At 43.9% G+C, this 25302-nt stretch overlaps 2 protein-coding genes across 3 annotated transcripts; one reads left to right on the forward strand and one right to left on the reverse strand.

Moving 5' to 3' along the window:
- Window positions 1-7566: 7566 nt before the first annotated feature.
- Window positions 7567-13689, reverse strand: EXOC8 (exocyst complex component 8). The gene is made up of 2 exons (XM_066611432.1): window positions 12156-13689; window positions 7567-9996 (listed from the first exon to the last, which is right to left on the reverse strand). Exons 1-2 carry the CDS (start codon window positions 13671-13673, stop codon window positions 9388-9390), a joined length of 2127 nt encoding a protein of 708 aa, XP_066467529.1. The 5' UTR covers window positions 13674-13689; the 3' UTR covers window positions 7567-9387.
- Window positions 13690-14199: 510 nt separating this feature from the next.
- SPRTN (SprT-like N-terminal domain) lies at window positions 14200-23377 on the forward strand. Of its 2 annotated transcripts, none has more exons than XM_066611433.1 (5): window positions 14200-14437; window positions 15373-15472; window positions 16368-16496; window positions 18683-18941; window positions 20950-23377. In XM_066611433.1, the coding sequence occupies exons 1-5, from the start codon at window positions 14214-14216 to the stop codon at window positions 21702-21704; spliced, it is 1467 nt and encodes a 488-aa protein (XP_066467530.1). In that variant the 5' UTR covers window positions 14200-14213; the 3' UTR covers window positions 21705-23377. The 2 variants fall into 2 exon arrangements, with proteins under 2 accessions (XP_066467530.1, XP_066467531.1); XM_066611434.1 differs by having other exon boundaries at window positions 14368-14519.
- The last annotated feature ends 1925 nt before the right edge of the window (window positions 23378-25302 follow it).

A 25302-nucleotide genomic window follows, 5' to 3' on the forward strand; every position in this document is an offset into this window, starting at 1 on the left:
AGAATACCAGAAAGAACCATCTCATACAGACTGACCATTTCCTGGTTCAGATTGAAGGAGCCATTTCCTAATGTCCCCCCACACCACCTTGAGGTGGGAATGAGAGCTGCTCTTAGAAATCAGTGAAGATAGCCAGGATTTGGATGTGGGTCTAACTGAGCAATCTCCATCACCAAACAGTAGCAACCACAAGAGGAGCTCCTGCACTTTCTAAATCAGTGAAAGTGAAAAGAAATGTTTCATTATGTCGTTGATGCCCATAGAGAATTATAGGCAATAGCAACCTTCTATTTTGATCAAGAATACAGCCTGTATTATTCTAGCAACCCTAGGGTATTTTATAGCCTGATCCTATGATACCACTGTAGCAGAAAAACCCTATTAGTGACTTGATAAATAGTCTTGTCCTACCAACAACTACGACAAAATAATGGATTTATGTCCAGTTCTAGTGCAATTAATCCATGTCAACAAAAATTAAGTATAGGTTTGTACTGGCACCAAGCAAAGCTGAACACAACATTGCAAGTACTGCTATATCAGCCTCGTCCCTGCCTTGCCCCATGCGCTTTCCCCAGCGTTGCACACAAAAGGCAGCAATATGTTGCCACTCTAGCCGATGGTACAGAAATAGGATCCACTCCCAAGAGCTGTGACACTGTGTTGGCAGGAAAGTCTCTGCACCCAATTCCAGGCACTTAGCTGCAATTTATCTCTCCCTAAACTAAGATAAACTGTAGTCATTTGAAACCAGCTTAAGATCAAAGCCTAGTCAAATAAAGCGTGTTTTGTGCACCAAAGTCCAGTCATTGATAAGGCTTTTGTGACGTGTGCTGTATAAACCATCATCTGTTTGAGTAGCTAAAATGTCCATGGTGACAGAATGAAAAACAAAAGCACATACAAGGATATGACAATATTCCCCTTGGCTTAGTTCTTCCCCAGTGAATGACGATATTTAAGTTTCCCTTCATTCTTGCCTACCACTGCTCACACACTTACAAAGAACTAAATGCTATGCCGGACTGATCCTTAATAGATTGCTATTTAATGTTGCCTGTTTACCTGCTCAGTTTCTACTGCCATCACCACACCTGTGACTTATTGAATCCCATTTAAGAGTCAGAGATCAGACAGGGGGATACTCCCCAGTTATCTCCTGTTAACATACTGCTCTAATAAACAGGCTGTAGCTGCTGCATCTCGCATTCCAGTTTAACTCATCATAAATTCAGTTAAATGACTGACCATTGGGCAATGTCCAGGACTATGATTCAGAGCCCTTCTCTGCTGTTTTACAAAGCTGGTTTGAGGAACATATGCTTAAACCATCATCCTAAGCATCATCATTAATCAGCAAGGAAATTCCAAAACTCCTTTTGACTTACTTCTGAGTAAATATGTTTAAAATGGAGGTATAAGGGATTGGGGAAAGCTCCTATTAAACTACAGTACAAGATCTCTTTTCAATCAAACTCAGATGAACTAAAACTGAAATGTAGTCAACACTTTGCTCACATTCTCCTTAAACGAAGTCTTTGGGCATGTAGAAACAATCTCATGAATCTGACTGCAAAGAAGCAAAGCAGAATCCCTAAGCCATTTCTGCCCAGCGTTGCAAATACGCAACAGGGACCAAATGTGTACACCTGTGAGCCAGGCAAAAATGAGTTTTAAACAGATGCCTGTGACTTTACCATCCATCGGTGATTAGGGAGCACAGCATCCTTTACACAAGAAGGATTGGAGGGCAAAGATCTGGTCAGAGACTCTCGGGGCATGGCAGGCTTGTGCCTCGGCTTCTCTCATTTGATATATTAAGCAACTGAGTCACAGAGTTTTGGAGCAGGTCCTAGTACAAAGGGTGCATCAGCTTAAGTTAGCACATTCCACCCCTTATCTGGCTGACAACACGGGAGTGGATGAATCAGAATGAGGTCACAGCTTCAGCAGCCCAGATTTATTATTTTTAGGATTATTGATTTATTGCTATGATTGCATCTGACCTTTCTGCAATAGTGCTGCATTCAAGGTGCAAACGAAACAAGCACAGACCTGAAACACAAAAACTAAGAACTAAAATACATTAAGGGCACAATCCTAACCAGGTCTACTCAGAAGTAAGTCCTATATTGTTCAATGGGGCTTACTCTTAGGAAAGTGTGGTTAGGATTGCAGCCTAAAGCACACACCACCATTATAACACACCACACTCATGGAAAGTCATAAAAACAGCAGTGACAACTAAAGACCATGTCCATGGGAGGGTCCAGGCTGTTTCAAGCCTGCTCCAGATGTGTCCACTCAAGGAAGTCACATGGCAAACAGGACACCTGCTGCACCTGGCAGCATTATAGATCAAGGGAAGTCATAGCAATTGGTAATCATACTTCAGAACCTCTCAGCAACTTTCATTTCAGGTATAGAATCTATGGGGGGGGGGGCGAGCTATGGCAGAACCTGTCTTCATAGTCCAGGAACAGCCAAAGACTCCCCACTGTGGCAAAGAACTGAAATTGCACTGGCTTCTTTTAATTCCAAGTCTGCACAAGTTGCAACAAATCAAGGCAATGCAGGTCATTAGCGATATGTTGCAGCCCACCTTGGTAAACATCCTATTTTTGCGGCATGCCTGGGATTACAAAATGACATAAAAACACTAGTTGGGACACTACCCAGACAATCTTTTAAAAACCCAGTAAAACACAATAATCAAAAATATCAATTAAGCAATGATAAAAACAGCACTAAGAACATTTAAAGCACAATAAAACACAGAGTAAAACTACCGAGAGTTCCGTATTCAAGATGACAAGTCGTCCCTGCACTGTACAGTAGGAGAAAATGAAAGCGCCCTCTTGGCTCCGGGTTAGCGGTTTGAGACTGGTTTCTGTAACACATCCTGGTACACTGTGCTTGCCATTCTCAACAACAGCGTTTCAGATGGACAAGGCTGCCACCTGCTGCACACATGGAATCACTGCTTCCATTTCAGGCCCGCCAGATGCCCCAACCCAGAGGATGTCACATAGTAACTTTTTTTTTTTTTAATTGGGGGATATTCTACCTCTGTAATACTGGGCAAAGCTGGAACAAGGGATAACTCTGCAAAAGAAACCACTGTAAAACAAAACACCCAGTAGTCTTACCTAACCCTGTTAGTTTAGGCTTGGGTGCAGTCATTGATCCTTTCACCATAATGCATTTTTGTTATTCTTTGCAACCATCACTCCATCAAACATTTCTAGTCTCCTGTGCAGTCTTCATCTTTAGTGTTCTTGGATTTTCTTATGGAAAAATAATAAATAAGTATCTTATAAACACTGGTACAAACCCTGTCACTACATCCCTAGCAAAGATACTTTGGACCAAAATTAGCAATAGTGGGAGAGGGAGGGGAGGAGTGCATCAAATCTGAATTTCTCCTTTCCCAGCTTGTGTGTTTTTATCATCAGTTTCAGTCTTTTTTAAAATGCATAGTATTTACTACTCACTGGTAGTCAGCTTAGTGCCATGTGCTGGTCAGTTTATAGGAACAGAACTTCAAATAACAAACCACCACCACCACATTTTCCACACTTTGAGCACCTAGTCAGCCAATTCTCCTCTAGCGGAGAAACAGGAGCATTCCTTTCACAGCATTTGTTTCGGCGCACTGGTTTCCATGTTTTGCTCTGAATACAATACATGCCCATGGTTGCTCACACTCTGTGCTGACACTTCTCCATTACTTTTATTGTGTAATCACTCTTCATATTGAGCAACGGTCAAAGGAAGAATAAGGAAGGACATGCAGGTATTTTTTTAAGAGAGCACCAAGCCTCTCCAACAGTGAAAAATCCATCACCGGTAGCAGAAAGTCCAAGTTGTTCAGACCTGTGAGTAAACCTGACTTGGAAGCTTTTATGAGGGACAGAGAATATAACCTGACCTTTCCTGATCTAGAAAAGAAGAGACTTCCTTATTGATCTAGTTGGACTCTATTATTTCTTTCTTTGGCCAATCATGGACTGCTTAGTTTCTTGAGATCTCTCACATATACATATGAAATACAATGCTTTTCTTATGTCAGAAATGAACTTTGCATCCCATGCCAACAGCCAATAGTTTAAATCTGTAACCATGTTATATTGAGCAGTTCCTTTCCTTCCCTTCCCATCCCCACAGAAGATATCACAGAGATAATCTGGATGCTGTTTTTTATTGAGAGTCTGCTCTCTAACATTTCTAATATACACATTTATCCAGTCCTACAACACACACACATTCATATCAACCCAGGAGTAAAGGATAACTCATCACACAGTCAAGACTTGAATGGAAGCAAGCATGGTGCAGTGGTTTGAGAGATGGACTTAGACCTGGAAGATTCAGATTCAAATCCCCACTCAGCCATGAAGTTTCCTGGGTAACCTTAGGCCAGTCATTATCTCTTAGACTTACCTACCTCACAGGGTTGTTGTGAGGACACAAAGGAGGGGAGGAACTATGTATACCACCCTGAGCCTTGGAGGAAGAGTGGTATAAAAAATGTGAAAAATAAATGTGTAACATGTGAACAAAGTCTGGACCTAATGCAATGGGTTAAAAAGCCATAGGCCTTGTGACATCATTCTAAACACAAGAAAGTATTTAGCCAAAATACTTTCTTTTTTAAATCAACCGCCCATTTAGACCATCATGTTCTGAATCTGGATCAATTTAAGTGTAAAATATGGAACAACATGAATCAATTGCCAGCATCAGATATTTTTGACAGTGTAGTTTTTGCATGTTGCATGGTGATAAATTCAAATTTTGCCAAACAGCAAAAAAAGAGACTGGTAAAAGTCAGTAGTCTTCCTCCCACCCCCATTTATAATCCAGAGTCCTTTTCCTTTTTCAGACTGTCAGAAATATTAGAATTAATGCCCTGCCCTGAAGCAAAATGCTCAGCATGCGTTTCCTTGGAAGAGAAGGCAATTATGTGTCACTTTCCAATTAACTGTTCCTCTAAGCAATTATGCTGATCAAATAAATGAATAAATGATGGACATGTAAATGAGAGGCACAGCTACTGTCATTCATCTGGAGATTACAGCATGACTTCTATAAGCGCTTAATGTGCCATTTCAAGCTTCAATGAGAAATATAAATACATCTAATATAATCAAACAAGGGAGTTTTGTTTGTCCAATTATAAGCTGGAAATGTAATAATGAAGGTCATTTGCCTCCAGGTTGTTGAATCATCTTGACACTAGTTTGGTTTTCCCCCCCAGTATGTATTCATTCAGCACCCAAATCCCAGAGCATTCTTTTTGAAAAATACAAGAATTCCTAAGCTGAATCATATTGAGGCTCATCTAGTCCAGCAACAGTGGTTTGCCTATGGTAATTGATATATAGGGCATTGATGTTGGCTATCCTGATCTTTGTTCCCAGTATCTTATATTCAAGGATATACCATCTCTGATACTGAAGGGTTCTATTCAGCTATCATGATTAATAGCGATTGATAGATTCAACTTCCATGGATTTGTCTGATTCTTTTCTAAAAGGCACAACACAAGTGGAATTGCTACCGTCTGCGACAGTAAATTCTAGCTCTCCTGTGTCTCCACACAGCAAATGCGAGCCGGGAATATGAGCGCAGCAGGTTGTGTAAGGGCACAATCCTAACCAACTTTCCAGCACGGACATAAGGGCAATGCAACTCCTAGGTAAGGGAACAAACACTGCCTTACCTCGAGGAGGCCTCTGTGAATGCTCCCCAACTGCAGGATGCCACACATGTCCCACTGGCACAGCTATGCCAGTGCTGGAAAATTGCTTAGGATTGTGCCCTAAGTCACATAAGGAAAGAGCAAATGTCAACATACAGAACCCCACAGCCATGTTTTGCTGATAAGAGCATGAGATGTAGCAGAAAAATATGGCATCCTATTTATTGTTTGAGCAGATCAGGAGTAAGGGTAACTGGCTGAATTTGACACCTGTTCTTTCTGTTGGGGTTTTGCCTGGTAATTCAGGCAAAAGATCTAATAATCCTCCATTGCATCAACTGCTGAATGTTTGTGCAGATCAAAGCACACACAATTTGTTCAGACTGCAAATCAAGGCTTACTTGTAATGTATGAAGCCACGTCATCCCAAAACATACTACTACTCCATCTAATGCAGAAACAGCTATTCTGATTGGCCGCAGTTCTCTAAGGCTTCAGGCAGAGTTCTTTTCAGGCCACAGGAAAGGCTGTGCCTATGCAGAAGTTCAATCCAGGTAGGGCAGAGAAAAATTTCTGTAAAGCCACTACCAGTCTATGACCATCCTAAACAGCCCAGTTATTGAACACTATACAGTATAAGGCAGTCTCCTACCAAAACACTTTCTAACCAGATCTGCCAGGGATTTCATTGATGACCTTATGTGTGCAAAGCACACGCTCTGGCATAAGAACAGCCCCACTAGATCAGGCCATAGTCCCATCTAGTCCAGCTTCCTGTATCTCACAGCAGCCCAATTGCCCAGGGAGCACACCAGATAACAAGAGACCTCATTCTGGTGCCTTCCCTTGCATCTGGCATTCTGACATAGCCCATTTCTAAAATCAGGAGGTTGCACATACACATCATGGCTTGTAACCCATAATGGATTTTTCCTCCAGAAACTTGTCCAATCACCTTTTAAAGGCATCCAGGCCAGATGCCGTCACCACATCCTGCAACAAGGAGTTCCACAGACTGACCACACAGAGTAAAGAAATATTTTCTTTTGTCTGTCCTAACCCTCCCAACACTCAATTTGAGTGGATGTCCCCTGGTTCTGGTGTTATGTGAGAGTGTAAAGAGCACTTCTCTATCCACTTTATCCTTCCCATGCATAATTTTGTATGTCTCAATCATGTCCTCCCTCAGGCATCTCTTTTCTAGGTTGAAGAGGCCCAAACGCCATAGCCTTTCCTCATAAGGAAGGTGCCCCAGCCCAGTAATCATCTTAGTCACTCTCTTTTGCACCTTTTCCATTTCCACTATATCCTTTTTGAGATGTGGTGACCGGAACTGGACACAATACTCCAGGTGTGGCCTTACCATTGATTTGTACAACGGCATTACAGTATTAGTCGTTTTGTTCTCAATACCTTTTCTAAAGATCCCAAGCATAGAATTGGCCTTTTTTGCTGCCACCGCACATTGGGTCAACACTTTCATCGACCTGTCCACCACCACCCCAAGATCTCTCTCCTGATCTGTCACAGACAGTTCAGAACCCATTTCTGGCATTTAAGTATTCTTCCTTATTACATGTAGTCAGTGCATGTTGTTTTGGAAATAAGTCCCACTTTGGTCAATTGGGCTTAGGTGCTAGTAAGTGGGTTTAGGATTGCAGCTTTGGTAGCAGAGTAAAAAAGGTAGCCACCTAAAAAATGCTGTCACATCACGGCATCTGACTTCACCACCACCCTACACACACTTTCCTGGGAGTAAGCCCCACTGAACACAATGAAGTAACATGCACGCATAGGATTATACCGAAACACTTGTTCTCACAGGTACACAGGCTTAAGAAAACAAATAATTTAAAAAGAGGTTCAGGGCACACTTATTTTAATTCATAGTTATTTGTGTTAACATACAGAGACTGTCTGCAAGCTTAAGCAGAGATCATTGTTCTCACTCATGAATAATTTGGCCTCCATACATCCCCAGGCATGACATAAACAACAAATTACTGAATGTCAGGACTATTTACTATTGTTCAAATACCTAGAATGGCTCCAAAAATACAATTTGCTGAGCCCCTCCGCAGCAGTGTCCTGAACACCAGATGAGGATCTTGTCTGCTTGTTAAATTACAGCTCTATGGAGGCAGGTGGATGAGTAGTCCCAAGGGAAATCTTCTGGTGTGCAACTGCTGGAAACTGCAAAGTGGTATCACTTGCCCAACTCCACCAGTAACTAACATGATCCCCAATCACTTTGGGTGCAAATGCTCACATCACTGTCACTGCATATTAGGATGAGCCCCTCACCTCTTAAGAATTTTCCACATCAATGCTCCTTTGAAGAGCAACAAACACTGAATTCAGCAACTAACACGAACATGATTGCTATTCAGCCACTGCCAGCTAGAGGAAAGATCATCCTGCTTTCATAAAGCAACTTGCCCGAAAACAATACCCAGCATGCCAAGCAGCCATATGGACAAAACATTTTTGGAATGTGGGGTAAAGAAGAGTTGTTTCCTGTCACTTTGTTAGTACTTCAAGATTGTGTTTACTTTACAGCAGCTTTGATAGTGAAGCTGCTTCTCAAGAGCAAAGGAAACAGATTGCCAGTGTGCTTAAAGGTCACAATAGCAAATTAAGGCCTAATACATTTTGCATAAAATTCCAACATTTCATTTTATATCTTGTTGAATCGCGCTGGCTGCAAGTCTCTTTTTTATAGCCCCTCTGAATATATCCCTTGGCATTACTAGTTCTTGGTACAATGTCTCTGATACAATCACATTATTCCCATGCAATAGAGATTTCACCATATACTAGACAGGATTAGACTTGCAGACAAAGTCCTCACAGTTCTGAGAGGAGAAAAAGCAAGCTGTACCCACATTACACACAGTCACACTGTGTGCGGCACTAAACATAGGGAAAGCTACTATGGTTAGGCCTCAGCTGTTTCCACTCCCTCATCTCAAGAATGTTTCCACACCCAAACCCTACTTCCCACTTGTGGTCACCCAAAAGCTTCTTGATATTTACACAACCCAATTCTCATCTACCCCAAAACAGGCAGAAAATATATTTGATTGTAGTCCTCTATAACGACAGTAGTATTTATCATTTTTAAGCATAAATAATACAAACTGGAACCACTACTGGTCAAGCAGAGAATTTTGTGTCCAGGTCAAGTCTACATTTTCAAATGAACATTAGGCAAGGTTTTTCTGCAGTGAAGTATTTGCTTTCAGTTTTTGCAATTGTTTTTTTAAGTCTGCTTCTGTTTTCCAAACAGCTGCTACTTGGTTTGAAAGCCAGTATAACCACTGGGTGTATCCCATCATTTATACTCCTGCAAAACCAGCTAATACTTGTTAGAGGTTATTCTTTATCATACTCATTATAAACATCTTCTTGGCTTTTGGACCAATGCTCATTATGTCACCAGGTGACCTCCTTAATCTAAAATGCCACACCTCAACCTTCAAAGGGAACATGCTTCTCTAACTATAGAACTTGCATTCATTTGTCTCCCTTTTTATTTGTAGGCCATATTTAGCTAAACAGAGTGTTACTGAATTGCGTTGCTATAAGGAATTTGAAAAAGGTTGATAGGAATACACATACATACAGAGTTATTAGGAACATATACAATTTTTCAAATGAAAAAAACCCCAAGGCATTACATTTCAGACCACAGAGGTGGTACTTTCAGGATTAATGCGCATCAGTCTTGAAGCATTCCTCAGATCTTGCAGCTGCTTAGCTGGCTTGCCAACTCCTTCCTCAAACCTCTTTTCTACAACAGGAAGGACAGTTTCATAAAGGAAAGATGCATTCTGCCTGACGAAGGTTTTCTTCTCTGGGTCCTGTTCACACCGCAAACTGTAATCAACATGCTGGACAGCCACAAGGATGATCTCCACTAGGCTTTCCAGCAGAACCATATGTAGCTCTGGAAAGTACAGTTTGAGAGCTTCCTCCAAGAATGCCATGGTCTGTTTGGTGAAGGCCACCACAGTGTAGCTAAGATTCACCCAACAATCATCGCCAGTGTATTGGTCAAAGGTTGTCACGCCACAGCTCCTCATCTCTTCTCTAAGCTTTCCTAAAGCTTCTGGGGTCATCAGGTTCATTCTTCTCCACATCTCCTCAGAGTTACGGTGCTTTGTGGCCTCGATGATAATATCCTTGTAGCTCTGCAAAGCACCTTTGATATCTTTCACGAGGAGTGCATGGATGATGAAGGTCAGATCCAGACCAATTTCACTGAGCTGCTTGCAGTGTTCCTTTGCCACCTTCAACAACAAGGTATATTATGAATTATACTACGCGTTTAGTAGTTTGCATAAGATATTGCAACACCCTCAAAAGGTGAATAATTGGCAACCTATTATAAATAGCAGCAAAAACTAGATAAAAACAATCAGAATTTTAAAACAATACACTCAGAAAAGAGCGGTCAGCCTCTACTTCTCATCTACACTATTTGCATAACTTGGTAAATGTCTAGTTGTATGAACAATTTCCCCCCCTTCTTCACTGCTTAATGAAGCAATGAAATCTACTTTGCTTTTAAAATAAAACCTAGAGAGTTATTCACTCCACAAGAGACTTTCACAATTGACGTCAGGCTGATAGCTTGACACTTGTTTTCCTACCTGTTATGAGAAAAGTACCCAAGTGGCAAACAACTGCTGTTGGGGGGAGAGATCTAAAAAATAAAGCCTGAAGGCAGGAGGGAGAAAGAGAGAAATGAGTTTATGGTTTGGGGTGAAGCGAAATGCCTAGTGATGAGTGCAGCATACACTTCTGGTTCTCACTCTCTCTGAGCTGTTGGCAACCTTCAGTCTCGAAAGACTATGGTATCGCACTCTGAATGGTGGTTCTGGAACAGCGTCTAGTGTGGCTGAAAAAGCCAATTCAGGAGTGACAATCCCTTCCATACTGGGAGCAAGTGCAGTCTGTCACTCTCTCATCCTAGCATTAAAGAACTACATACTAGAACTATTCTTGTTAATCAAAATCAGAGTTAATCCCATTGAAAAAATGGAGCAAGTTAATTTATTTTTTACTATTTAATGTACTCATAACCTATCTTTCAGAAATTATTACGAGGGTGACTAATTGTAACTAACTTCATTACCATTCCTGTATCCAAAAGAGCTTACTTTCAAGTAAGTGTGTGTGGGATTACAGTCTTAGTCATAAAAAACAAGTTGGATCAGGACCAATCTCTATAATGTTCGGGAGGTCTGGACTAGAGAAGTTCGGGAGGTCTGGACTAGAGAAGTTCGGGAGGTCTGGACTAGAGAAGTTCGGGAGGTCTGGACTAGAGGGTGGAGCCTCCGTTAGCCCAAAGATAACATCTGAAGGTCGCCAGTTTGAGGCCACCAGCAGCTCCATGAAGGGCAAGACCTAGAAGCAGCTAACAAGCTGAGCTGAGTTATTCCACCTGCTCTTTGGTGTGTGTGAAGAAGCGTCTTGGCTGCCATTCAAGTGAGAGATGAAGAAGCTGCTTGTCAGCCAACGTGGGAGGCAACCGGGGGCCAGAAGTGATACCAGATCGTGAAAGATCCATCTGAAATGTTGTACAGTTCTTGAAAGATAGAACCTCTGTTATTGTAAAAATCCCCTCAAGGGTTTAGAGATAACCTCCCTATGTGAAACGCCTTAAATAAAGTCAGAGGAGTAATCTGATGACCAGAAAGGTGGTATATAAACACCAATATTATTATTTTTGGCAAACAGCTTGACAGTAAATCATATCTGGAAAACCAAGAGTACAAAACAGCAATTATCTCCTCCACTGCTGCCATTAAGGCAAGCAAAAAGGCCACCTAAAACCCATTATGCTGTGCAGGCACTGAAAGGGTATCCAGGTTGCACTTTCCTGGCAGCAGAGGCACTGTCAAGGCAGACAATTCTCCAGAAGGCGTAGTCAGATTCCTGCACAAGTGCTATGGTCCAGTTGATAAGGATAAGCCAGCAGCAACAATTCAACCACTCTCCATCCCTAGTCCCACACCACTTCCTCTTTGTGCTACAAGCAGCACACACACCACTGTGTTGTGCACAGAATAGTCTGGATACCAATGGTCAGAGTGATTGCCTTAAGAGAATCATCTCCATCCACCATCAGTCACTTGTCTTGGACAGCAAAAGATGGTGGGATAAGTGGATGGCTTATAGCCCCTACTAGTAATAATTGCCATGGCTTCCTTACATATTGGACATCCTATCTCAGACTAGGAAGCTGGACTACATGATGCACAGACTTTTTCCAACTCTATGTACAACAATGGCCTATGAAAATGTAAAGAAATTACAACAGATAGCGATTGTATCTATCTGATACAATCTATGTATCTATCTGTATCTATCACACATGCTGGAGTATGTGTGACCAAGCACAATTTAGAACCTTCATCTTTTCCCCCACTGAGTTTCCTCTTACCTTTACACACTCAGCAGCAGTAGATAAACTCTCCTTACTGTCAAACACCTGCTTGCTAAAGGCATCTACAAACATCCTCATAGCAGATCGGGCCCAGACAACAAAAGCAGAATAGCACCCACTGTTGCCGGCAAAGTCTGTCTCGAACTCCCTCGCAGTCTCTAACAGGCTTGTGAAGAAGACATGGCAGAGTTTGTGAATGTATAGCAGAGTGGCACCCTCGATGCGTAGCTGACGGATGGCTGTGTGTACAGCAGCTTCCCTGTTCCTCAGGAAAAGTTCACAGGCCTTGGTCGACTGACCCAAGCGGATGAGCTGAGAAACAGCTCGGCGGGTGGCTCTGGGCCCGCCCCGGAGAGACCTATCCGGAGAGAGCTCAAACACCAGCACCTCGGTGAGCTGCCGGATTCTTTCATCGACCTTGACTCTCAGTTCCCTGACTGGCTGAGTGACAGGCTTGTCTCCCAGATACTCGTTCAACTTATCCAACAAGTCAACGGCCCCTTCAAAGTCTCTCTGAGCAATGCAGACATCCAAGTCCTCAGGCAGCTCCTGAATCCACTCCAGGGACAGGTCCACCGTCTCTTCTGGCGGCGCCTCCTCTTCGTCCTCTTCGTCGAAAGGATTGGCTGCCTCCGGGGGGGTCGGGGGAGCGGCCCGGGCCGGGGCCTCCTGCTCCAGCCTGCGCTTCTCGCTGAGGGCCCGGTTCCTCTTGGTCTCCTCCAGCACCTCCAGCCACTCCTTCTTGATCTTGGCGTTCTCGGCCTGGAAGATGCGGCTCTCGGGGAACATGAGCAGCTTGAACATGTCCTTCATGGGTGGGTTATCCTTGACGTTGACCACGGCAAGGCCGTCAAGCGGGTAGAGGGCCTCGTAGCGGTAGGCGCCCCGCCGGTTGGGCAGCCAGGCAGCCACCAGCAGGCAGTCGTTCATGAGGAAGGCATGCACCCTCTGCACCTGCAGCATCTGGTCCGCGTCGTACTCCACCAGGTCGCCGTTGTAGACAAGGAACTTGCCGGGGCTCTCGGGGAGCAGCTCGCGACAGCCCTCCACCTTCTCCAGCAGGGTGGTGAGGCTGCGCTGCCGGCCCTCCTCGCCCGCCGCGTCCTTGGCTGAGAGGGGCAGGAAGGGGTCGGCGGCGCGGCGGGCGGCGCCCAGGGCCGGGTCGTCGCGGTCGGCCTGCTGCAGCAGGGCCTGGGCCACGGCCTCCATGATGCCCTTCTGCTCGGTGAGGATGTGGCTGAGCTGGTACATCTCGCTCTCCAGGTAGCTGATCTCGCGCGCCGTCTCGATGAACTGCCGGTAGTTCTGGTAGACGTTGCGCTTCAGGCTCTGCGCCGTCTCCTCGCTCAGCGCCTGGATGCGCTGCCGGTGCTCCTGCAGGTCGCGGTCGCCGTCCGACTGCTGCGACAGCGCCCGCACGTACTCCTCGGCCGCGTAGCTCCCCGACTCCAGCCGCCGCCGCAGCCGGCTCCCGCCGCCCGCAGCCCCCTCGCCCAGCGCCAGGGCCAGCGCCATGTCCGCGCCTCTGAGGGAGCCCAACCCGACTACGTCACAGCACCCGCGACGCTTCGGCGTCGAGCGCGACAGCCGTTGACGCCACCTACGTGGCGCGCGCTTCAGCTGTGACGCCGCCTTTCTGCGCTGAGGCGGGGTTCACCATAGACGTAGCAAAGGGGTAGACCGCCACAAAGTCAGATCTCTTAGACTGGAAGGCGGACCTTCACAAGGCTGCTGCTGAAGCGCGGCTGCGTTAAAATGCTGGATTTCTAAATGAACCCTTCTATGGGCGCTTCCTCTCCGCGGGGGACCAAAGGTGAGTGAACCCGGAAGTTCCCCATGCAGACAATGGAGGGTTATTCTGGCCTTTTCGAAAGAGTTGTATGCCGGAAGAGCGTGAAAGACGCGCGTGCGCATTGCGGAGTATGGGCGGCAGGGAAGAAAACAGAAAGCGCAGAGCGCATGCGCAGCCAATGAGGCGAGGAGCGCATGCGCGGGGGTTTGAAGAGGCCGGCCGCCGGCTGGCGTTCGTAGAGCTGCCGAGCCGCGCCAGGCGCGATGGACGGCGACTTCTTGCTGGCACTGCGGCTGCAGGCGCAGTGGGAGGCGGAGGACGAGGTCCGGGAGGTGGCGCCGCCCCCGCCGCTGTCCGTGGTGGACGAGACCTGGGAGCTGCTGGACCCGAACCCGGATGTGCGAGGCCTCTTCCTGCAGTTCAACGAGACCCTCTTCTGGGGGCGCCTGGCGGCCGTAGAAGTGAAGTGGAGCCCGCGCATGACCCTGTAAGGGTGGGCACAGGACGCAGGTCTCTTGGGTGCTGCCTGAGGCGTCTGCTGGGCCTCTGCGACACAGAAGCTGCACTAGGTGGGCCCAGCAGGGCTCTTCTTACAGCTCTTCTTACAGCTGCTGCGGTGGGTCTGTGGAACTCCCTGCCACAAGATGTGGTGGCGGCATCTGGCTTGGGTCTCTTTAAAGGGGACTGGACAAACCTCTGGTAGAAAAGTCCATCACAGGTGGACTTGTGGCGTGATGGGCATGTGCAGCCTCTGCTTTTAGAAGGCGGCTGTTCTAACATGGAAAAGTCCATTCAGTGACTATAGAAGTTCCAAGGGATAAATATGCAGTTAGTTGCAACCAAGCTGGGAATTGGGACTTGCCTGGTTTGGACCTTGTCTCTGCCATGAGCTTACTAGGTGGGCCTAAGCAAGCCATGCTCACCCAACTCCAGTTCATCAACAGTAATAGGAAGATAATACATACCTTACAAGGTCATTGTATTACCTTGATGTAGTCCTTGCGTGTGAAGCCCTTTGCCCTCTCATAGCCCAATCTTATCCACACTTTCCTGAGAGTAACCCCCATTGACTCTAATGGGGCTTCCTTCTGAATAGGCACACATTGGCTTGGGCTGTCAGATGGCACTGTACAAAGTACAAGAGTAGTATTTACTTGAGCAGTATGGTTGGTGTGGCTGCTCTGTATTCTTGACAACAGTGCATACAATCACAAACGTTGCAAGCGGCTTAGATGTGACTGTTATAAATCACTGATATTTGATGGTGCTAATTATAAACTAAATATTTTGCAGTATAAATTGCAATGGGAGAGCAGGCTCTTGGCTGCTGGCCTCCTGGGAAGAGTTTCATCCACTTGTATTCAGCAAGTCCTTGGTGTCTAAGAGGCAATGCTAAACAAACTCACGTTTGGTGTTTTCTAGGTGTGCTGGAGTTTGCAGCTATGAAGGACGGGGAGGAATGTGCTCGATTCGACTCAGCGAGCCACTGTTAAAGTTACGACCAAGGAAGGATCTCATAGAGGTATTGCAATATGAAACTGTTGCCATAGATAGGCATGCTAACACTTGTATTTTACTTGTGCGTGCATCTGTAAAACAATAAAATGGTTTAAATTGTGGCTAAAGTTTAGGCATTGCAGCTACCAAATTACTCTTAACAAAAATTTATTTGAATTTTTGAACTAATCAAGTTGTCCAGCTTCCTTATATGAGTAACCTGCTCTGTGTTCTCTGAAACTGTAACAGAATACAGCTCGTCACTGGTTATCCACTCTGTACCAGAACCCCTAGTGGATAAAAAAAATCCATGGATAAAAAAAAAGTGGGAAAATATATTTAAAGGCCCACTTCCGGGTTTCATTCCCCTCCATTGCTCCTAATGGAATAAGATTGTGCCTCGACATCTGGGACTCCCTGCTGCTGCCACATGACATGTTAAATAAAAGTTTTAAAAAATTAAAAAGTGTGTCCCTTTACAATTGTGGTTTAAAAATAGCATTTCTTAGTGTTGTAGAGAAGCAGTCAGCAGTTAGAAATGCTAAGAACCCCTTGCATTTGCCTGGCTCAGCTGAAGAATGGAATGATCGCTTGCATGACTGTCTCTACAACAGTAAGAAAAGCAGGTTTTTAAAGTGATTTTTAAAGGGATGGATTTTTCCCCTTCTCCAGGAATCTGCACATTCCTTCTCATTTGCAGTGGCCATTCATGTTGAATCAAATCCATGTATTAAAAATCTGTGTATAACAAGGTTGCACCTGTAGTTCCCGGGTTGGCACAATGGGACCAGGTGTGTCTTAACTTCAGTATTGATATCTGACTGCTTGCAGTGATGGCTAGTATTCCTCTTTGACCTGAAGCTCATAAATCAAGTTTTAATTCCTAAAAGGTAACTGATAAATGATTATTTTAATTTCAGACTCTCTTACATGAAATGATTCATGCTCTGTTGTTTGTCACCAATAATGACAAAGATCGCGATTCCCATGGTCCAGAGTTCTGCAAACACATGCATCGGATAAATCGTTTAACTGGGGCCAATGTTACCGTAAGCATTCTCTATAATGCTCAGTAATTTGCAGATTTTTGAACACCCCAAGCACAGTGTAAGAGGCCATGTGGCATGACAGGTAGTCAGAGAATAGTGGCTCTGGTTGTATCAGAGTGGCTTAAGGATAGTGTGGGGAAACGTGCAACTTTAAAAGAAAAGTAGTTGAATACCTAAATGATCCCTACTGACTGAGCTTTAAGGAAATGCATAAGCTGAATTTAAGTTGAGATTGTTTCTAGAGAGCACGTAAAATTTTAATTTTAGTTACTACGGCTTTAAAATTGTAAACTTCAGCCCTGCCCACAGTTACTAGTACTTTGACTATTGTATTTTAAATAGATGAAACTAGCTATGGAATTATAGACTATCATCATGGCCAGAATATTTAGACCACTAGTACAAGAGAGAGGGATCTTAGATGAACTCTCAATGAATCTTGGCTTTGCTCTCTTATCATACACTTGATCATTGCACTTCTGACATAGAGAGCCTGCTGTTTAAGGGCAGGGTTAGAAGAAAAGGATGCTAGCAGATATTAAATGTTCTTCATAGCGTAGGCTGAGACCTTGGTTCATACTGTCCACTTCCTGTTCTACTTTGAACCATTCTGTAATAGTTAGGGGGTGCCAGCTCTGGCCTAGTTCTTACTGAGATGACTTAGACCTCAGATGGGGACTCAAAGGATTGAATACTTCTGCATAGAAAACATTTCCTGTAAAAGCTAAATGTGGGGGGGGGGGAGAGAGAACTAGGCTGGAACCTTTTCTGTAGAGGCAGCAGGTATCATGATTCTTTTCAGCCTAAATTAGTACACCCCACTCTTATTACTACCTCCAAGGAAGCTAGACCTGATGGGGAGGGGTGGTGGCCTGCTTTTCATAAACTTGTAATTCTTAATCTCATTCATTTGCAAAGGAACTTACCTAGTAGCTATACATAAGTTGCATTTCACATCTATTAAGCTAATTTCCACTGAGAATGTGAACTGCATCTAATGGCCCAGGTTCAGAATTCTGGGTTGGCAGGGAAAGTTTGTATGTTCTGACCTGGTTCAGAGGTCACACCTAGACTATGAATTGGCTATAAAGAACTTGCTGCTTGCTCACCTCCCTCAAGGATACCAACGTACCTCTCCAATCATACCCCTTTACCCCTTCCTGGTTTCCATAGTTTGCTATGGTATCTGAATTGGGCAAACCATATCACTAACAGTAGTTTACCTCCAAACTAGAATGAGAAACCACGGTTTTAAGTGCATTTCTGATTCTAGTTTGCAGGTAAGTTATGGTTACTAATAACCATAATTTCCTTTTCTCAGATATTACAGCTACTTATGGTTACCACAAACCAGAACTTTGAGAAGGGAAACTGCAGGTCTATAGCAGGGGTGTCCAAAGTTTTTGGCACGAGGGCTACATCAGCTCTCTGACACTTTGTCGGGGGCCGGGGGAAAAAAAGAATTAATTTACATTTAAAATTTGAATAAATTTACATAAGTTTACATAAATGAATATATCAGAGATGAACTTGTATGAATGAATGAATGAAGGTCTTGCGATCGCTCAAGGCCTATAAAAGGCCTTGCACAAAGCAAGGCTGGCCTTTCCTTTGCTGCCACTGCTGCATCACAGACATGAAACAGCAAGCAATGGAGGTAGTCCTCATCCCACAGCTCACATGAGAGGTCAAATAGTCGCCCTCACGCTGAGATCAGTTGTGGCAGGCCAGAGTGGGCTCTAGCAAATCTCAGGAGGACCAGAGGCTTATTGGAGACTGGGGGCTCCCTGAGGGCCGCATTGAGAGGCCTCGAGGGCTGCAAGCAGCCCAAGGGCCAAGGTTTGGGCACCCCTGGTCTATAGGAAAAAGTCAGCACATGAGTTCTCACTGTGCACATAGTGGTCAAACAGCCGTTTGGCTGTTTTATATAAAAAAGGAGTCCTGTTATGAACAGATGTGTTCTATTTACTTCTGTGTTGGGAGAGTTCTGTGAATTGAGACTACCTGCACGGAACTCTTATATTTTGTTCCATGTAGGCAAAGTTCTTGCCAGCAAGGGAGATCTGTGGGCATGTCATTCTGTGTCTGTGAATTGAAGTGTGTGGATCAGTGTGGGTGTGTGTCTGGTTAATACACTATTGAGATGAATGTTCTACATAAAACATTTTTCTCTTGGTTAATTTTAGATCTATCATGAATTCCATGATGAGGTGGATTCTTATCGCCAACACTGGTGGCGATGTGATGGTCCTTGTAAAAGTAGAAAGCCCTATTTTGGTTACGTGAAGCGTGCAATGAATAGGGCACCATCTGCAAATGATTTCTGGTGGTCCGAGCACCAACAGACCTGTGGGGGTACATTCACCAAGGTCAAAGAGCCAGAGAACTACTCCAAGAAAGGCAAAGAAAAGAACCAGCAGGCAGAATTCCAAGCCAATGACAAAGGTACTTAAACATTGGTTGTGTTAAGGTTCCTCTTCTGCAGATTGTGATATATTTAACTGCGTACTATAAACACACATGAGTAAAACACCTTAGGAAATGAGTTATTGGACTGTTTTCATCAGCGGCTCTTGCTCCTTCTGAGAGAGAAACATGCACACAAAAATCTCTGCTAGTTTGGGTGGAAAAAGGCTAAAGGTAGTATCTAGTGCACTGTGCTCACAGAAGCCATCTTCCCCACACCCTCCTCTCTGTTGAAGCATCCCTCATGTGGAGGAGAGAGGGAGGCAACTTCTTGATAAAGGAGGCTACCAAGAAGCCAGGAGGCAGTGGTCTCTTGTGGATGTTGTTCTGCAACCTGTACTGCATCCAAGCCCCTGCTGAGATTCCCTTGACCTTCAGTGTAGGCATTTCAGGGTGCTACAATAGAGGGGTGGGGTGGGGAATATAGCTTCTACAAGAACAGCATTCTGGATGCTATCCCCATTCTGTTCTTCTGATATAATGGATGTATTATTAACAATATATCTGAATTGGAATATCCTAAGCTTTCTGGCACTGCAGGCTACAGCAGTGCTGAAATGGTCACCACTGTATCCTTCAGGGTCAAGGAAGCCACCAGAGATCCCTTTGGGGGAATGGGACATTTGTCCCCTTACCAAGTAAAGCCCAGCCCCCACAGTGGAGCTACTAAAGCACCAGCTAAATCACTGGCATAGACTTGAGAAGCCCCATGCTGGGCTTCCAAGCCCAACATGGAGCATAGGATCCAGCAGAGAAGTGCTCCGTCAGTTTCACTCTCATCCCAGGCCAGTCCAGCTCCCGACCCAGAAACACCTCCTGCCTTTCTCCCCATGCCCCTGTGCTGCCCAGTGCTTACCTGGGCACCAGCGGCAACCAGACCTTTCTCTGTGGTACTGGTGGGATGGTGCAGACCTCCCTGTTGGCACTGCTTACTAAAAGGATGCCACAAGTGTACTTTACAGCATGTTTGTGACACCCATTGTTGGCAATACAAGTTTACCCCCAGTGCAGAGGCTCTAAGATGTTGTTTAAAAAGGAGACAGAAAGCCTACGTATCATTGCACCTCAATTTTGGAGTTAGACCTCAATAATGAGCCTGTTCCTTGTTGGCAGAATGTTTGATTAGACTACTCAATTTAGTTATTTTAAATGTCATTCATTCACTTATCCACAGATTGGGTCTGGGTGCCCCCTCCCCCCCATTCGCACCCCCTACACTCATCGCCTCCAGAGGGTCCTCTGAGCCAGACAGTGGAAAAACTGGTACTTTCAGTTTCTCTGTAAAATGTTTTTAATGCCTTATAAGGCATTGGGAGGCCTGGGGAAGCCCTCTGGAGGGGGGGGGCCTGTGTTCGTGGTTTCACTTAGCTGTGGGGGATTTTGAAATGGAACCCCTGTGAATACGGGGGGCATGTCTGTACCTGAATTTAAACCCATATTTGTAGTTATCATAGCAGAGAAGGAGTCATAAGGAATTGGGGAGAGCTTGTTGTAATGTTACAGAAATTTTTTTCCACCCAATCTTAACAAGGAAGGAGAATTTAGTTGTAATTGATCAACCAACTGATGTCTTTGAAAGCTAATTGACTTGCTTTTTCCCATCAACCACATTCATTGGGCCCATTGTCTTTTGATCAAATCTTCAACTTTCTGAAATATTACGTGAGCATTTCCAAATTCCAGTGCATCCAGCTTGACAAATTGCCTCTTAAAACTCATTTTTGTCCGGCCCACAGGTATACACACACTTAGTCTGTGCTGCTTATATGCAGCGTTGGGCAGAAATAGCTTGACCTAATCAATATCTGTTCCTAAGGTTGTTTATCATCTAGTTGTACCTGTAAGTTAGTAACCCACAGTGGAGAGGCATACTATACACTGTTAACATCTGAGTGTGTGAATTGTTTAATTCATCAATGTTGCTTTTGTAAAAAAGCAGTTTGTCCCAGCTGATTATGATTTTTCATTTTTTCTGATGTTTTTGCAGGGAGAACTCGGGGAAGCAAAATACAAAGTACCATTCCTTTTAGTGGAAAAGGTTATGTGCTTGGAGGAAAACACAGTATGTTCTTATCAGAAAGAACCACAAGTCCAAGCAACAGCAAGAGCAGAGAGTTGCAGATTTCACAGCATGATTTATCTGCTGACTCGGTGAGACTAAATCGCAAAAATGAAACGGACCTTGAGCAAAATGTTCCCAATACAAACATCTTCCCTCTGTTTTCTTGGAGTGGTAATAAAAATAGCTGTGCTTCCAGTGTCACACTTCCTAAATTTTCAGTTGCTAACACAAAAGTGTACACAAATGTCAATGGCTCACCAGCTAGAAATGTTTCTTTTGATAGAGGAAAATCAAATCGAAGTTCAGCAAATGCCAAGTCGGGTTTACTGGTGACTGGGACACCAAAAAGGGATAATCCTGAACAGACTATATCCTCTCCAAGATCCTGGACTACTTCTCAAGGAAGTGATGGCATGCATACTTTTGGTGGGCCACCTAAACGGGCAAAAATGGAGGACATGGCTGCCTTTAAGGCTTACTTTACTAAGGGAATGGAGCCAGGGTGGACTAGCCCTTCTGTGAAGAAAGGAGCTGAAGTTGAACAAATATGCTTGGAAAAGTCTGCTACTTCTGAGAGCAATCAAAATAGAAAAGTTAGTTGCCCTGTTTGCCACTCTGAAGTTTTGGAAGCTAAAATTAATGAACATCTAGACTCCTGTCTCCAAGAACCTTTAAAATGATTTTAATCTTAAAGATTCTGCTCTGCTCAGGGTTCGTCCAGTCATGTTAGTCTTCCCATTTCTTAGGAGAGCGGAATTCACTGGTAACTTGACATTTTATGTGCAAAGCAAGCAGTTAGGCTTCAGGGTAAGGAAATAGTTCTTATCTTGACTCTTGTGCTAATATTGCAACCAACTCTGAACATACCTTATAGCCCTGAGAGAAATAAGTCTTTATAGGAATTTTCAAGAAACGCTTATGCATGTTTATAAGGTTTAACAGGCTCTACACATATTTTTTTAAAACACTAAGCCTGTTTTTTATCATTGTCAAAATATTTGAGCTTATGTGACTGTAAGGATCCTTTTCTGAACATGTGTTAAATATTGCACTTCAGGTCATTTTCTCACAAATGCTTACTAGTTAAAAGCTTAGTTTGTGAACCAGTTGTTCTAGGTGGGGATGGAGCAGTGCTTAGGCAGTTGATATGAATGGAATAAAGATCAGTCTGAATTCAAGCACTCCAACATTGCTTGAATTCGCATCAGACCATTCATCCCTCAGTAGCAGCACCTGTTAGTATAATAGTATCAAGATAATTCTCCTGAGAAGTTTCCCCAAAGCATTACACTGTTCAAGTGGCCCTTGGGATTATGTTGCTGACCCTAAAACTGGCCCATTTCAGTGTTATAAATACTGCTGCCATGTCTTGGGACTAGAGAAAATGTTTTAAGAAAAAGTGAGAAAATTCCAGTTAGATAAAATGGGACAGCTATCATCCCATTTTGCATCTGAGAGCCATTTGTGACATAATGGCTTGTATCCTGACTCTTGGAAAGATAGCATTCATGTGAAAATATTTTGTTTTTGCTAAGGATAGCTCATGCATCTTGAGTGAAGAAAATCCCATTTTCTGAATTTATGGGATCTAGTTAATCAGGGTGACTTGGAGCAAATTCTGTGGATAATCAGGTATATTGAATTCTTTATAATAATTGGGTCTGGTTTTCATAAAGCCACACCCAATTCTTCAGTTCCTTTTCTTGCTCTTTAACTGATGCAGTTTGCTGCTGTTAGAACAGAACTGACCTAAGAGGTAACATATTTTCTATGTATTTAAACCTTCAGTGGGAGAAAAGTCAAATTTTCATGTTGAGAACTGTGAAAAGCTGTGAAGCTTTTCTTGTCCTTTCAAGTTTGTCTACTGATAAAAGTTCCTATATCCCAATTAGTTTTTTTCTGAACCCCAAGAATTGAAAGATCATCATCTTCTAGGATGATTTATCCTAATTAAAAAATGGCTGCATTTTACCTCAAAGTCTTCTCATTTGTACTGTTAAATATTATATTTTGCACAATTAAGTACAGTCAGCTTAGACTGAAGACCGCCTGGTACTTTCCTTCATGTACTAAGCCCCTTTCACAAAGCTTTTTAGCATTTGTAATAACCAGGTGAAAAGTCCAGGTAAATGAAGCTTTCATTTGGGTACACATTCTTTGTTTCTACAAAGTGTACAGCTTCTTTCCTTCATGATGGAAAACTGTTGAGCAATGTGATAAGTAATTTCACACATTCTAGGCTAAAAGAAAGCAAGTACTATTCCAGCCCCAACACGTGAAATGGATTTGTTTTGCAAAAATGCTTTAGAAATTTACAATTTTGCCTATTCTAAATAAAGCATATTGACAACTATTTTGTGTATCTTTTGTGTGTTGTGGTATTTAATCTTATTTGTTCTTGTGTGGGACTCACTAGCTGATACGTTCAGCTATTAAGTCCTCCTGCAGATGTTGATTCATTCTCTTCTAGTGCCTTGGTGTGAAGCTGCTTTTCCGGACTTCATCTTGATTAAGTTACAAGATGGGGCCCAGGATTTGCAAGGTCATGTGTCTGCTCACACCTGCATCCCCACAGTAAGCTCAGCTGTGGCTGCTGAAACGAAGCACTGATGCCAGCCTGCTCAGTGGTGAAAAGAGTAAGGAATGAGAAGGAGCAGCAGCAGCAATGAGGAAGCTAGTAAAGCTTCTGGACAGGCAAGTGCAGTAGCTGCTGCTGGTTGAGCATATGAATGTTATAATGCTATTTGTCCCACTTTCAGCCATCTTCATTGATTACTAGTGTGTGTTTCTGGGCTCAATTCAAAGTTTTTGTTTTAACCTTGAAAGCCCTTAACTGTCTGAGACCTGGATATTTAAAGGGCTGTCACTCCCCCCATATGAATCTTTCTGCTTGCTTCATTCAATGGTGGGTGCCCTGTTGTATGTGCCCCTTTTTCTGAGGCTCACATAGGAGAACTTGTGGCAGGGCCTTTTAGTCATAGCCCCCAGGCTCTGGAGCTCCTTCCCCTTGGAGGTCTGTCTTGGTGCCATTGCTAGTGGTTTTTGTGTGTTTTTTGTTTCATCCAGCAGTTGATCTTTAATTTGTACTGCACAGCTGTAGATCTCTCTTCTTTTAATATTGGCTTTTATACAACTGGGTTGGTGGGAATTTGTGTATGTGTGTTTGTTACACTTTTAAAATGGACACTGTCCTAAGGGACCTGTCAGAGGTAGAAAAGTGAGATATAGATACAAAACTGAGATGTCAGACTTGGTAAATGACACCAGATTTTTTCCATATTTTAGATAGAACTTTGCCAGCTCTTCCTGAACAAGCCAGAGATTGAACCCAGGACCTCTTGCATGCAAAGCAAATCCTCTGTCATATTTTAAAGGGCATGAGGCCTTGAGGAAGTACTGTTCCCAAATCAGTAAAGGATATTCAAAGTGATCAGTTCTGCTGACTTGGGAAGAGCAATCTTTCTCAGACACATGGGGGGGGGGAGAAGAGATAAAACAGCTAGATCGGGGTGTCAAATATAAGGAAGCTCTTTATTGGGGCTATGTGATACTTGGGCTCTCCCAGTGCTGCCACTCCTGCCAAGGCACTGGGAGGGAGAGATGGGAGGAGGCCTCTGAAGGCAAGGAATGCTAAGAAGGAAGAGACCGAGCAAGAAGGGTGAGAGAGATGCTGCCAAGGCACTGGGACAGCTCTGTTATCATCCAGGTCACCCTTCCAGCAGCACTGCTTCTGCAGAGGCATCACTTTGTAGAGCGCACCTCAGCTGCTGAGCTGCAAAGTGATGCCTTGGCAGAAGTGGCACTGCTGAAAGGGCAGCCCATCTGTCAGTTGGACTCGCCCATCTCTTGAACATATTGACAGAGGAGAAAATATGCAAATCATAACATTTTAGCTGAGTACCTTTGTGAGAACAAATTGTTTGTTTCCAGCCATCACCTGTTTAATGGCTATAATTCCGTCCCCCGGCAGGCACCATGTATGCTATTTAACCTGCTGTATGAAATGAGTTTGACGCCTCTAAGCTAGACAAAGGTTTTTTTCTTCAGTTTTAAATAGTGGACTGTGTCCAGAAGCACATTACTTACTCATAAGGAATTTTTTTTGCTGCATCAGCATGATTGCCATTTGTATGTAGCTTGTTGCGCCGTTACAGATTTAAGGGGAACTTCCCAAATATGTAGTTTTGTCTGCCATGTCTGGTAGAAGAATTCCTCTTGTAGGCATATCTTCCTTGACAATTGAAGAACACTGTAAAAACCTCTGCCTTACCAACGAAT

This window comes from Tiliqua scincoides, chromosome 1 (genome assembly GCF_035046505.1).
Source record: "Tiliqua scincoides isolate rTilSci1 chromosome 1, rTilSci1.hap2, whole genome shotgun sequence".
NCBI lineage: Eukaryota > Metazoa > Chordata > Lepidosauria > Squamata > Scincidae > Tiliqua > Tiliqua scincoides.